Source organism: Neocloeon triangulifer, unplaced genomic scaffold, assembly GCF_031216515.1.
Source record: "Neocloeon triangulifer isolate White Clay Creek 2 clone unplaced genomic scaffold, ASM3121651v1 ptg000014l, whole genome shotgun sequence".
Taxonomy (NCBI): domain Eukaryota; kingdom Metazoa; phylum Arthropoda; class Insecta; order Ephemeroptera; family Baetidae; genus Neocloeon; species Neocloeon triangulifer.
The window spans coordinates 24918454-24934226 of record NW_026775556.1 but is presented as its reverse complement, the minus strand read 5'-3'; the positions used below and the strand labels follow the sequence as shown (position 1 = coordinate 24934226).

The 15773-nt window shown below is 40.1% G+C and overlaps 1 protein-coding gene across 1 annotated transcript in view; it reads left to right on the top strand.

Moving 5' to 3' along the window:
* The window catches only part of LOC132199808 (mastermind-like protein 3), a 33828-nt gene that overhangs the window by 14550 nt on the left and 3505 nt on the right, over nucleotides 1–15773 (top strand). The window contains exon 2 of the mRNA XM_059624827.1: nucleotides 1731–1871. Within this exon, the coding sequence (XP_059480810.1) occupies nucleotides 1731–1871 (141 nt within the window). The remainder of the gene's footprint in view (nucleotides 1–1730; nucleotides 1872–15773) is intronic.

The following is a 15773-nucleotide window of genomic DNA, read 5'->3' as shown; positions in this document are numbered from 1 at the left end:
TGAACTGGTAACTAAAAATATTAGGCATCAAAATTTCCAAAGTTGTTTTCTATTAATTTAGGAAATTAATTTTTTGCATTGGTAAAAATGAAACGCACAAAATTTCCAATCAGATAAAAAAAACCAATATCCAAGCCTAACAAAAGCAATTACTAAAAAAAATTAAAAATTTCTAACCATGTTTCATTGCTAATGAACTTTAACATTCGTTTAATTTTTTTATCATTTACAAACAAAAATTCAAAATCAAAGCAAACGATAGAAATCAAAGTAGAAAATTTTGATCTCTTTAACATTTTTATTTAAATAAGGAAATAAAATATTTAAATAAATTTATATCTTTTATGGCAGCGAGCCCCTTCAATTTTATCTCTCCGTGGAACAATTAACAATTCTCCTTAAATCATTTTCCACGCCATAAAAGCGGAAATTGCGTTTCTCTTTCTCTCTAATGAAGCTCGCGGTAGCTTTTTTTGCTCCGTCTAATCGCGATTAAAACTCGAATTCCAAATTGCTGTCGGTCCTGCCGGCAGAAGATGGAGCGTTGCTTGCGTGCTCGGTGTCGAGTTGCCTTGTTTTACGATCCGTGGACCTGATCCGTGCGTCCATCTAAACCATGCATCGTGCCTGGTCAGCATAATAAACGACCATAAAGTGGTCTCATGCAACGCCGTCTTTAGTCTTTACGACGTCCCGGCTGGCAACATGCGCTGCAGCATCCAGGTACACAAAGCGCACCCTCGTACGTACGTTTGACCCCCTGCAAGCAGCACGAACCCGATACCTTCTGCAGATACAATGTCCCTGCGCCGGCGGCCGGGAAATCTAATATTTGGTTTCGCAAGCTGAGAGCCTCAATCCTTTAAAAGGGAGACGGAAAGCCTTGGAATTATGTACATATTTTTCTCCGCGCCTCCGGGGGCTGCATTCAGAGGGAAAAGAGAGAAAGAAAGAAAGAGGCCTCGGTTGGGGGTCACTAGGGCCCTGTCAGCGTGATGGATTGGAAAAATGATCGCAGTCGTGTTAATGACCGTGCGCTGCCTCGCCAAAACTAATGAGCTCGGCAGATCATCTCGCAGCTTCCCTAATGGCTAATGAAGGAAGAGCAGAAATTTTTCGCCTGGCGATGAGCCGGAAAGATTTTTTCGACTTGCCGCTTCTTAATTTAGTTAGTTTTGCTCTCGGAGCAGGGCGTGGGCGAATTCACCCTGCTTTTAACACGGCGGCTCACACAAAGTTGTGCGCTGTAAAAATTTATTATTTTAGGGTTGGCCCAAATAGACGAGGAACCCCTTTATCTCGTGATGCCTGCGAGGAAAACCTAAAACAACACGAGTGCCTGTTGGCAGCATCATAACAATACAAAGGCTTTTTATGATTGAAGCGGGCAGACAGCTAGGGTTTCTCGTTGCAACGCCATTTAATTGACGCCGTTCACTCTCATCAGCGCACTGACGAAGCCTTTTGAAGGCGCACATTAGGGAGGCCCGCTTTTAATGAATTCGGACGAGCGAATGATTTCGGAATTTTTTTGATTAGAATTTTTTCCGCGCCGAATCTCTCAAAAGCGGACGTAATTGCCTGAAATTTTACATGCCGGAATAATATATAAAAGTTTCCACCGCTCTTTATTGTGTGCGTGACAACCTCGCGCCAGCTCGGATGATGATACACCACCGCGTCTGCTATATAATAACACAATAAAATAATCCACGCGTTTTTTGTTTCAGCCACGACGGCGGCAGCGGCGGCGCAGGAGAATAGGCAATCTCAGCAGCAACAACAGCCTCCTCAACCGCAACAGCTGAAATCGAATAATAATCAGAGAGGATACACCATTCGTGCTGGCGATTCGAATAATGACTTGGCAGGTACGCAATCAACCAAAATTACACTCGCGGCGCACCAGTCTGAAAGGATAACCCTCGACGTGCCATGCATGCATGACTCGTCAGAGAGGGATGCTGTGTTGTTATCTTTTCTTCTTTCACGCCGGGAATTTTCCTCCTCCCAGCACGAGAACACGAAGCACTTTTATATTAACGTGTTTCTTTTTTTTTCAATACACGTTATGGCGCTCGGTCGTGAATCTGCTCTCTTTATATATAAAAAATGTGCTTTTAGCGAGACATGTTTAAGTCAATAAGCGGCAAAAAAAGACTCGAAACTAGGCCAATTGTGGGTGCGATGAGAATTGAATTTCATGAGCGAGGCAGACGTGTCGCGACGTCCTTTCGTTCTGCCTGCGCAGTTTCCAAGCTCTTGCGACACACACAGAACATCATTCAGCGCTGGGGAAGCGATGAACTTTCCAATCGTGCTGCAGCTTCCGCTGATGCATTCAGTTTCCATTACGTAAAAATCCATCGTTTTTCCTTCTACTTTTCCCATGAAAATACGTAAAAAAATAATTTGTAATATTATTTCATTCTGCGTCATGGATATCTAAATTTCCTGTTATTGCATATTTTTATATTATTAATTTTTCTCTGCACTTGGTGACAGTGAAATGTTTTCATAACAAGCAAGGTTTTTTTTATATATTGAGCTTAATTTAAAATTACACTGTATAGACTGATAATTTAAACTGTGGACTTTATGTCATTAAACACAATGTTACACTGCACGTTTTTCACGGCGCCTGCAAAACTCGAGTCTATCCCCTTTATTTTGGGCCTCCCACGCACCGCCCTCTGCTTTTTCTGCGTCTTTCGTAAACCACATGATCAAACAAACTCTGGATAAAGAGGAGCGTGCTTCGATTCGCACTGATCGTATTATTTTCGGAAAAAAAATCATCTCTTTTCTCTTATACGGCATTAGTGCTGGTCATTTATATCTCATCGCTGGTCGTTTGTGGCTCTCTCGGCGCAAACTGAAGCACCCTAATTAATGCCGAGCGCGCGCAATAAGGTTTCGTCAAGAGCGTCCCTTTCATTCTTTCCATCATCTCCCTCAGCACTTTGTTATTATTTCCATCGTTTCCCCGGCAATTTAATTAAAGCAGCCGGAATTCTCGGCGTGTACTCAAGTCAAGAAGAGAAGCTTCTTCTTCTTCTCAAGCACTCGAGCCGCCAGTCTAATAATAACAGCACGAAATGAGATTTCCACCGCTGCGGTTGGACTTTTTATTTATACATAAAAACCTGAGTGGCGTATTTGCGGATAAATAATGAATTTTCGTGGTGGAAAAATATATGTAATGAAAGCGAATGAAATTGAACCGCCGAGAGATGCTTTGAGCGCACGGATTTGTCTCACGCGCTTTATGGAAATTATTTTATGTGCTGCCGAGCGCACCGCGCGCGCTCTCGCCACCGCCGATCGATTTTCGCAAAAGCCGCCCCTTTATGTATGCACACAGCAGTCGTAGACAGACCATTGGAGTTGAGAAATGGAAAAAGTGCTGCATGCACATATCGACACTCATTCAAATTAACTGCAGAGCCTGTTATCGCGCAGCAGCGGCGGCGGCTAATGGTGTTGAACGGAAAGGAAATTGGGTTTTTTGCATCGCTGACGAGTGAAGAGGGCAAAAGTCGATTTGCATCATTTTTGTATTTGCTTTGTTAGAATTTTATTATCTGAAAGAGTAAAAAAAAAACACGAGCTCCCATTTTTAACCACAAATAATATGGATGGATCAATAGCAAATATGTAATTAATTATTTATTATCATAATCATGAAGGTAATTAATGCAATGACTGGTGTCTAAAAAGCTATATATGAAATTCCTGTAAAAGCAATTCACTTTACTATATAAAACTTTAAAGCATTTCCATCAATTTAGACTTAATTTTATTGCTTTAAACATTAAATTTCTCAAATAACCCTGAAAAAATGGCACAAGTAGCAAAAATTTTTCTTTAACTTTCAAGATCAAAATGAGGGACCATTTATTTTATTTTAAAATTGAAAAAAAAATCCTGTAATTTCATCTACTAATCAAAACATCCTATTTATTTATAATTAAAAAATTGATTTTTGTTTTATTATTTCTTAAAATTACTATTTAAAATCTAATTTATGTCAATACCTAATTTTAATAATGAAATCGGTGAGAGCAGCACTTTTAGCATTATTACAAATTGAAACTGCTCGCTTGAATTATCAATAAAAAAAAAATGTCAATTTTGTATGACATAGTCTATTATTATACATATTAAATATAATAATCGGCTCCATTTTCTATAAATTTGCTACTTCAATTCTTTGGTTTCGTTAACTGAGTTTTCAAAATTTAAAAATAAAAGTAATTAATGTCCTAAACAGTATATTTAATGTTTCATAAGCATAATCTGCTCATCATTAAAATTAGCCTCCTTCACTGGGCTAACTTGCCTCATTAAGGCTAAATATATAGCGGGGGTTGCTCATTAAGTAGTGTTAAGCTTCTCGTTTTAATTCCGACTCAAATTTTGAGCAAAAAACGACCCCCTGTGCGTTGCCGATCCCCCTCGAACTAGGCACCACTAGACACTGGCTCTCTCTCTCTCTCGTTGTGGAAATTACGCGACCGCACACCCCCATTAAGTCTCATGAAGTGCTGCAAACACTAAGTTATATCCTCGCAACGCGTGTGCGAATGTATAAATTCCCTGCTCGCTCCCCCGCTCGTAATCGCGCCGGCAAAGCTCCCCTGCCTGCGAATAAATGCGCCGCGTCTACCTCTCTATCTCTCTGCGTCCGCCGTATATAAACAAATTCGAGCCGAATTAAAGTGGGAAAAACACGTCTGCCGCCGGTTTTAAATTTTAAGGTTAGCTGCGCACCCCAGCAGCATGTCATGTGAATATAGCTTTGAAATTCGTGCGCGCTTGTTAATTAAGGCAGGCGCACACAGCACGTGATTATACTAAGCAAGCTGGTCTGATTTGCGCACGTGCATACTTGAATCGCACACACCGTGAATTATGGATCTTCAAAGGAAATCGAGACAGAAAGAAAGAAAGTCTTGCGACAAATCGAACGACCGCAAAGAGAAGCGTTTCGTGATTTTATTTTGGGACGCGCAGGTGTGTTTGCTTTGAGTTGAGCAGAAAAAAATACAGAGAGACGCCCTTTGAACGCTCGAAAATATTTTAATTATTATTCACGCGCGCGGGTCGAGGGAAGGAAAGGCTCGAATTTCATCATGCGTGTAGCTTTTAGAGGCTCTGTCGGCCGCATTGGGATTTTACGAGAGGCCGAGTGAAGATCAGAGTGCCAGATTAAAGAGTCGAGTGTGACACTCACGCTAGTCCAAGCGAGCGCTTCTTTCTTTCCTTCTCATTAAACGGAATTCATTAAATATATAAATTTCCAGTCTCTCTCGGTGCAAAACTCGTTGCTTAATTTGTAGCACATGTATGGAAGCATAATATGATGGACGTGGAATTACACACGCTGCCGTGTTGTTCATGTGTTTATTATTAATGACCTCTCGGCCAGATATCCGCATTAACACGACAAACCGAGCTAGCCGAGTTAATTCTTTGAAAAATAGAGCGTCACACGACGTGAAGGTGAAAAATAAGTGCTGCATGCTAATGCATTTAATGACGTCTCTCTCGTAACTCAAACAACCGCAGCTGCCTCTCGGCTAAGCCTCTGCTCTTGCTTATATATTTATATTCCTCATTCTAACGGCATCAATTAAAGGCCATTAACTATAATGTGTTGGCGAGGAATTAAATTAGTCAAATTGATTCGTTTTCGAGCAGCGCCGTTTATTTTAATATGCGAAATGAGAAAGTTGCTGAACCTGTTTGTTCGATGGGCATTCCTTTTGAAAAATTGGCACCGAATTGAGTCACTTAATTTATCTTTGTTAAATAGACTTTTTTTAATCGGCCCAATCGCAAAACATTCATGGCCTATAATTTATCCTTATTTTACTCTAATCATTTGAATTTTGTTGGAAATATTATTTTCTGCACGAAAGAAAACAAGCTCATAAATTAAATTTAAGGAAACACCAACTTTATTTCAAAATCGACCTTCTCAGATTTTCCTCAATCCGGGTCTTGCATTCCAAATGGCTCGTCACTGCAGTAAAAGTGTTGCTCTCCGTTAATTGATTGCGATCCATGCGCGAATAATCAAATGCATTTGTGATTGCACGTCTAAAAACAACACGATTTCCTTGAACACACGCATGCATGCACGTCGACGGCCGATGCATAAGAAACAAGACGTGCATACGAATGGGGCCGGGCCGATGAATAATGAAGACGCGAGGATGATTTACAATTGAATAAATAATGCATCGTGGAAAATAAACGCAATAGATTCAGCCGATCGCATGCAAATCCCGTCTCGGCTGAATTGAGAGTTCAAACGTCGCTGCGACTGACACTCTATATCATTTCGACCTTAATCTCTACCGCAGCAGAGGAAAAAAAGCGAACAAAAGTCAATCTGATGATTTTTAACGAAGCGCCAGAGCGGCGCTGATTATTCGTTGCGTTTGCCTCACTTCCGGCTTAATTACTTTCAGAGATAATAAAAAATCCGCTCTGCAGGAAAACACAACAACAAGCGATATTTAATTTGTTAAAACGGCGAAGTTTAGAGAAAGAGGAAATTTGCGCTTTTTTGGAATGGCGGCTTAAAAATTATAAGCGCTTTAAAAGGAGTGCTGGCAATTTCCGCGAAATAAACCACCGAGCTGCCAAAAGCCGTTGAGCCCGGCAAAGTTTGGCAATTGTCGAAATTACTGCTGCCAAACAATATTAATGGCGGCTCTGCGCCGTTTTCCCGAATTGCACCCGAGCTCTTACTTTATTGGCGTTAAACGCGCGCGCAGGCGGATTAAAACGTTAATTAAAAAGGGCATAAAAGCAGTGGGCCGTGCCGGCGGGGAACGATAACGTCGAAGCTCATTTTTTTTAATAAGCAATTTCGGGCATTATGCACTTTTTGTGTTTCGTGCACCTCGTTAAAAAAAGGGAAAAGATATAGACTTTATTTATTTCCCCGAACGCACCGTTCAGCTATTACATGTATTTATGGAAATGAAGAAAATTTTACCTGCTGGCGCGCCGGTGCAACGTGTATTATAAAGTTGATGACAAGAAACGGGAAAAGAGAGGCTGTTTTTAACAGCGGCGCGCGGGGAAATGAATCATAAAAGCGGCAACATTTTTATTATTGTAATTTATGCGCCATTTTTGATATCTTGCCTCGTAAAATTAAGGCAATAAAAAGAGCGTAAAAAGCCCCGCGCAGCATTAAATCCGAAACGCTCAATATAATTTCATAAGTTGGGACCGAATTGCCCGGGCCGGCGGTGCGGGTTCGAAGCCCTGATGCTCTCTGCTCGGAAAATTCATAAATTCAAATTTAGCCACGAGAGAGAACTTTTCGAAACTGTCACTCTATCCCGCGGATTGAATCTCGACGAGAGCAGCAGCATCAATATGGCATCGGCGCTGCGCTCACTCTCATGAGTATCGAATTTCGCCGCGTCGGATCTGCCAGAGTCGTGCCCGCGCGCAAACAGGATGCAATTAATATGCACATTCATCAAACGCACGCCAATCGAAACGCAAGCGAGCGAGCGAGCGGGCAAGGGAAGTTCGCTTCCGAACAAAAAGAAAGCTTCCCTTTGTGTGCAGCGCCCAAAATGCCACCTGCATGTTTTAAAGGCCCCAAAAGCTGGCACGCCGACTGAAAGTCAATGCAGAGCCATCCTGCCAAAATCGACAAAGGATGACCTTAAAGTGGATATCAACAGCTTAGGATCGCAAAATCATTATTTAGAACTGTTAGTATGGACCTTATGGATCATTTTGATAACAAGAAAATTGGGGGTCACCCCATAAATTTTTGAGAAAATCGCATTTGAAGTTAACATGGCTCGCTTATGTGAAATTTTCTCAAAAATCATTTAACTGTAATTGAAGTACGTGAAAATAACTTTGCCAAAAGTGTGTGACCCACCACCATGTTCCTTAATAACCGGGCTACAGATTTGGCACAAGAAAATTGGGGGTCACCGCGTAAATTTTTGAGAAACGTTTAATTGAAGGTCAAAAAACGTGTTTTTTTGCATTTTACTCGTTTCCGAGAAAGATAGGCTAATTTTTAAGCGCTTGGAATTAATTGATTACTACATATAAATTTCATGATAGTTCGTATTTTGGTTCCAAATATACCCAAGTAATAAAAAAATTTCATATTTGTCAAATTTCAATATGGCCGCCGGAGATACTAAAGGGTTTACTAAAACTGCTGTCAAATTAAAACGGGTGAAGATTTTTTACTTTTCTCGGCGGGAGGTTGAAGCTAATGAACCAAGGTATCTTTTATCAGTGGTAACAAAGTTTGTAATTCAAAGGTCATTGACCCTGGCAAAAGGTCAAAAATTAAATTTTTCTGCCCCTTGAAAATATGCAACCAGAACAAAGATCTGAGATTGTCAAAAGATGCGCCATGTCTTTTTACATTAAGCTCTAAATTTTCAAAAAATTTGGTTGAGCCATTGGCGAAATGTAAATAATTAAAAAATTGTCTTCGAATGACTGAAATGCAATAATTGAGACCTTTTCTGACGACTGTAAACTTTAAAATTAGGGATATTTTTAAAATATTTTAGTCCCTATTGATGAGTTTTGATGCATCCAATCCAAAACTGATGATTTTAAAAAAATTTTGGTCGTTGTTGATATCCACTTTAAGTTAACCCTTTCTTTAATAAAAGTCCGACATTTACCGATCCTGCCAATGATAAATTACACATTTTTTTTTTAAATTATGCAGTTAATTTGGAAAATAAAGTTTCAATTTGAAAAATCCAATTATTCAAACAGAATATAATTATTATTAAATAATTACTATTTATTCTTCTCTATCAACACAAAATTTGTAATTTTAAAAAGAGAAGAAAGAAACAGAATTTAAATTGATAATTTCATAATTGTTCTCCAACCTATGAATTTTTTTTTTTTAATTTGAGAGAAATTAATTTTAAACCAAACTAACTCAGCCGTATCTGTAGGAGTCGAAGAAGTTTTCCAGCTCATTAATTTGAATGAATCTGGAGTGGAGCCAAATATGTGCCTCGCACACAAAATTCCGGTCTGAAACTAGATAAATATTTTTAACGAGCAGGGGCGCGATAACAAGAGTCGGCTTTTCGATCCTTGGCCGGGGTCACGTTTCAGTCATAGTGACAGAGAGGCGCGACCTCTGCAGCCTCTCTCTGGCCGGCTTGCAAAACGAGCAGCGAGTCATAAAAAGAAGGTCCTTTGCTTGGCAAGTTGTATTGCAAAGCACCTTGAGAAGGTGGCGAGTGAACGAACTGCACGGTCAGTAACTCGCCCAGGCAGCGATGCACACATTCGCCGTTTGCTTTTTGTCACCCACGACTCTGCTCGGGCTTTGAATACCAAATAAACCGTGGGGCCGAGCGAGCGAGCGAGCGAGATGTCGGCAGATAAAATTCAGATTCAACAATGAAGCCTTGAGGGGTGGAATAATAAAGCGAGGCAGAGAAGAATGCGCTTTGTGAATAGGACCTTGCTATGTATAAATGTTGTTGGGCCGAGCCGAGCAACAATGGGTCTTGTTGCTAATTAATTTGAGCCGCGCCTGCTGCCTCTCTTTCTCTCATGTAATATCTGCTCTCTCGCGGCGTCATTACGATCGCATCAAAAAACAATGGCCGTATGCATTTGGCGCCGCGCAGCCGCTCATTGTTATAAACTCTTGTTCTTTTTTAATATACGGAAGAACACGCCGTCTCATTGTGATAAAATGCGTGTTTAAAACGTGCGCTGCCGGTGCGGAGAATTAAAAAAACAAGACGGACAGAAAATATATATAAAAGAGTGTCTTTCAAGAAATAATAATTCCACGCGATTCTTCCCTCTTGTTTTTTGTTCTTTATGCGAGGGACAGAGACGTGCACTTGTGGGCTGCGGAATGAAAAAAAAAAAAAAAACAATGAATGCTCCCTTTGTGAGTCTGAAATTTAGCAAGTCATTGCAATTTCCCTCACTCACTTCCCCGCCATATCTGCATTACACAAAGAGTGTTTCAATTCAGATTGAAGATAATAATTTCAGAAAATTGTAATTATGCACTTTTTATCCTTTTTATAAAGTGAAGAAAACGGACTTTGTCTTCGTTGGGAGAAAAAATCGTTTTATAATAAAAATAAAATCAAATAAAAAACAAAAACAAAACGGCTGAACCCAGTTTCCGCCACGGTGTGAACAAGCTAAAAAAAAAATACAATACCACTTATTTTAACAAAAAAATTATACAATCTTCAAAATAATAAAATTCTAAGTTTCATTATTTCAATGAAAATTAAAAAAAAAAAAAAAGGAATTTTTTATTTATTTATTTATTTTTTTGCTCACATGAAAAAGGGTTGCAGGCCCTGTGACCATAAAACTGGTGGGGCCGTTTTTTATATAAAAAAGTTTAACGAGGACAAAGCCCGTTTTCTCCACTTCCATGATCGTCTCCTTGAGTCTTTCAATCAAATGCAAATTTTAATCTGCAATTAACGAGGGATCGTTTTCATCCCTGGCGCCATGAATTTGTGGGAAGCGATCAATGTGGTTTCATTGGAGCAGGACACACCAAACTAATTTAAATCTGGATGGACGTGTTTATTATTCGGAGAGCCGAAACCGCAGACAAACGGCTTTCGTCTCGCGCGCAATAAACTCCTCGCTTTTCCATTATTTCCACGCGACCGGCCGGCCTGCGGGCTGATCCGTGCGAATTAAAGCCCGGCCAGCGGATTTGTTGAAATTCAAAAGCGGCGCACGATTTCCAAATGGGTGGCCCCGACGAGACGCAGAATTATGGAAATTCTCTCTCTTGGCGCGTCTGTATTTTCTGAGCAAACAGCAGCGGCGACGGACTTTCCAGCAAGTCATGCCAATTTTTCCCATCAACTGCTCACGTCCTTTGTATGTCAATAACAAGTGCATACAAAGCAGCAAACATGCCATGCAGTGCGTCTCTCTGCGGCGGCGAAAGAGAAGAAAGAGTTGAGCCTCTCTGTGGGTGGGAACGGCACTGCCAGGCCAAGAGCTGCTTTTTATACACATTATTTAGCAAGACAATGAAAGACGGCTACTTGAATAATATAAATGCACCCGACGAATGTATATAATGCGGATTGCTGATACTTATACTTCCCGGTATTTTACTACCCGTTGTGGGGAGAAACGCTTTCAATTTAAATATCGAATGTTTGCGACGGTCATTTACTACCTAAAAGGGCTGACATTAATTAAAGAGATTTTAGTTGATTTATTTTTTAAAAATAGATTTCAAATTATTAAGTGAAAATAATAATAAAATTTAACTTTTAATATTATAAACAAGAAACAAACACCAATAATTATAATTATTATTTCTGTAATTGTATTTTTAAAAGTTTATTTACTGAATTCACGCATAATTTCTTTTAAAAAGAATTTAATTTTATTTACCTATTTTTATTTCTTATTTTCATCGAATTATCAATGATAACAGTTAAAACAGAGTTTTGCTTAATTATTATTTATTAAAATATATAAACTGAATTATTGTACACCCTACAGTATTAATTCCTACATAGGAAATCGACAATTCGTTATTTCGTGTACTTATTGTAATTATTTAATTGAAATTTAATGTTATAAATACAAATATAAAAAAAATAATTGATATTAAATTTCTTTCCTCGCGATGTGTTATTAAATGCTCTGCAATGTAATATGTAAAAATCGGCACGATACAGACCTTTCGACTCCTCTTTTTCCTTCGCCTTCAAATTGCAAGATAAAAATTTATTCAAGAACCGCCCATCCGAAATCGTATAATATAATGAGCCATTCATCTCTTCTTGATTTTTTTTTTCTAACATTTGCTGCGGGACCAAATTGAAATTGCTCATAATTGACTGCGGCGGACGCGGAGCGGAAAACGAAGCAATCATTTCTATATATATTTCTTGGTCCGATTATTTCCCTTTCTTCGGTGCACTCTTCATGTGCCTGCAGGTGAAACGCGAGCGACATCGTAATGGGAATAAAATTGCCGCCTCACCTTGAAAATATTTGATTACAAAAAAGAAAAGGAGAGCTCATGACTGACTGATTATTTCTGGAGGACTAATAAAGGGTGCGATTCGAACATAAAGCCTTGAGATTTATCTCTCGTCGCGAATGCAAATTTTAAAACGAAAATTCGCTTCACGCCGCATAATCCTAAACGTGCGGAATAAATTTCTAACCTGCCTTTGTATGTGCGCGAAAGTAGCTCTCAGGTGTTCGGCCTCCGTGCCAAGTCAATATTTAACTATTCGCGCGTCACATTTTTTTTATATTTATCGCCATTTCTGCCTTTCCTTTAAGAAAAACGCCATTTTTGCGGCCTTGCAGAGAAAACTAATTTCATCCGGTCGTAAATTTTGTGGTGTTGAATTTTCCTCAAATTCTCTCTCCCCTGGGTGGAGAATAAACAAATTTCTTTCATCTTTTCAAGGGAAAAATGCCCTCATTGTCGTGCAAGCTGGGAATGATTTACTACAATTTTCCAGCAACTGAGGTCACACGTGAAATTCTGCTCCTAGCGTCGTCGTCGTGCACAATAAATATTCCCTTTTGTTGGCCGCGGACTTTCAATTATTCCAGTCATACTTGGTCTGCTTTTTAACAATGACGCGAGCGGATCTTGAAATTCTCATGACCAGCAGACCTTTGAGTGCGCTCTATGGCCACTGCACCGCTCCTTGTTATTGTTCACCGAGACGAATTAATAATACAACAGAAACTGCTCCTTGCTCGCTCGCTCTGCCAACCCCTTTTGGGGCCGCTTAAAATTTCACCTCCCTCGAGGAGCGAGTTTGTATTGCTGACAAGGAAAATAAAGTTTCCATCAAAATTCGTTGATTTTTTTTTTAATAAGAAGTTTTTCATTCAAAAGTCTGGAAAATCCACACAAATTTTACAATAAATTATCCAAGTAAATTGTTTATTTATCAGGCCATATTTTTTTTAAATTTAAAAAAAAAAGGTGTAATATTTATTTCAGATTAGCATATCCATGAGAAATTATTTTTTATTTTAGATTTTTTAAATGCTTGTTGACCATAAATACGAATATAAAATTTGGCCTTGATCAATAACAAACAAACAAAAAAACATGCATAAATTTTCAACGCAAACACGTGGAATTACATCAAAATCGCCGACCTTGCACCAGGAAACGGACGGGGCGGTTTTTCCAAGTAGTCCCGACGTGGCGAGGAGATCCGAAATCCCGCAATTCCGTCTCAAGTCTCAATTTTGCCCGATTCGCGAATTTTCTTCCAATTTTCATAAATCATTTCAATCATCTCGAGGCCATTTTGGGCCACTGGCAAGTGAAGAGGAAGGTGGTGCCACCTGCACAATGCAGCAGAAGTGTAAACTGCAAAGCGCCCACATTCCTTTCTCATCCTCTTTGCCAACCACCTTGTAGAAGAAAAAAAGCCAAAATTATTCTGCAATCGCAACAATTGATTGCAATGATGCGAATGGATTTTGTCTTTACATTTTACGCCGACTTAATTAATGCTTGAATAAAAATAAATCCTGTAATTATGAGAAGCCCCCTCGTGAGAAAAATTTTAAAATTTTAGCTGAGCCGCATGTGGGGTGCACATTCTTCGTTGTTCCATCTCAAATCTTGGTGGTTGTTGTGCAGGTGGGTGCGCGCAAAAGAGGCCATCTGCTCGGTATTTATTTCTCACTCGGAAGGGAGAGATTTTGAGTCTTCCAAGCAAAATGTGAAATATGGTTAAATTGAAAATAACCATTCTCAGAATCTTCTCTCGTTCTGGTTGATGTATAAATATTTTTTTTTTAATTAAAAATTTACATTTGGCCGCTTTCGAGAAAGGAAAAGGGAAACCGCGCGTGGAAAGCAACGGCCGGAGGTGGAAATTCTGGCCGTGCAGCATTTCCTTTCTGGTTTGGCGATAAAAGCTTGAAAAAAAAAATTGGTCGAAGGACTCGCGGTTGTTTGTTTGTACGCCGCGCGCATATAACAGGAATTCCTCTAAAGGGCTATTTATTACCTTGTAGAAGATAAACTCTGTACTTTTATTTATAAACTGAACCGAAACCACCTCCAGCGGCGGCGTTGCACGGACAATAAAGCCCCGAGTCGAGCTAGGGAAATCATAAAAAGTCGCTCCCGGCGTGCCAACCTTTTTAAACTAAAGCACAGATTCCATCTTTTCAAAATTAAACAATAACATAATATAAACCAAAAGCGACGTCAGACGTGTCGTAAAGTGAAGCTATACAAGAGATGCATATTCGTCAAAAAACTTTTACAATCTTTCAAGTGAAGACCTATAGAAAAATAAAATTTTCGCTTAATTTTCTCTCGCCTCGGGTATATTTTTACCATTGGAAGTGAAAAGTTATTTGATTAACTTGAACGTTTTCATTTCTCGGCTGCAAGATTGGATCGGCAAAGATAAATGATGGGAATTAGTTTTGAATAAAACGTAACGAGAGGGACGGTCGATGGGCGCAAAAATGGTACTGCAGCGCCGTCGATAGTGCGTTATGGTTATAAATTCATAAAACGAATTTCGGCCTCGATAGCAACTCGGAGAGTCGCCCCGAACATATAACAGAGACCACTGCTGTTGTATTATTGTTGGAAAATCAATTCTGACGAGCCGCCGCTCGAATAAATCAAACTTTATCTCTTCCGAGCGCTGTAAATGCAGCAGCAGAGCCACCGAGTGAGGCAATAACAAAGAGGATGCTGCTGAGTGCATGCGGTGCTCGGCTTAAATTTCCATCATCAAAATGTTTTGTTTTGCCGTCCTCATGCGCGCGCGAATAAGGGGTCCGTGATTATTATTCAAATGGCCGGCCTGAGAAAATGACGAATAATTTCATTCATGGGCTCCCCTTTAATGTATTCAAATGAGCTGCTACCGCCGAACTGGTCCTGAATGCTAAATAATCAACAACATTTTTGGAATAAATTATTGCTCGGTATAAAGAAAGAGCCACCGGTGCCAAAAAAGCAGAGGAAACTAACTCGCCTCGGGCAGAGCCGCGTGTGCTCGCGCCGCGATTTTCGCTTCTATCTTTTTCTTTCTCGCGAGTGGCATTTTTATGTCTGCTGAATATTTATTATCCACCGGTATACTTTCAAACAAATTATGTTATAAAACGCTGGAATTTCGAATATAGTCTTTTGTCCGGCCTTTTTCCGTGGAACACGGCGCCCATTCATTAGATTTCCTCGAAAGCTGGAAATCAATTCGTCTCCATTAATCACGTCGGAGCGCATGGGAGAATATAATAATAAATTATACGCCACACACAGTGAGTCTCTCATCCTCAGATAGGGCCACATGGCCGTGGAGACTAATTTATGAAACGCGGCATTTCCCGGCGGACCAAGCGCATTGATGGAGTGAGTGAGTGCGGAGGAAAAAAAATGTCCGAAAAGGGCAGAAGCGCAGCAGAAGGGTTAGAAATGAATAGGCAATTAGCATGATTATTGCCAACACTTGGCCGTCTGCCACCGAACTGGCTGGTGGGTGTGATGGGAAAAGCAGTCGAGGCCGAAGCGCGACACGTCGATGCTTTTTGTCAAGCGTCATGACTTTTATCGCCTCGCTTCCCGGCTCGCTCGAATCCCTCGTTCGGGGTCATGCACTCAGCGTGCACTTATTGATGGCCGTCGTCGTCGTGCTGAGCGAGCGAAAAAGAAAAGAAACGGCCACGCAGGTGACCATAGGGGAGCGCCGGAATGCTCTTTGTGCTAA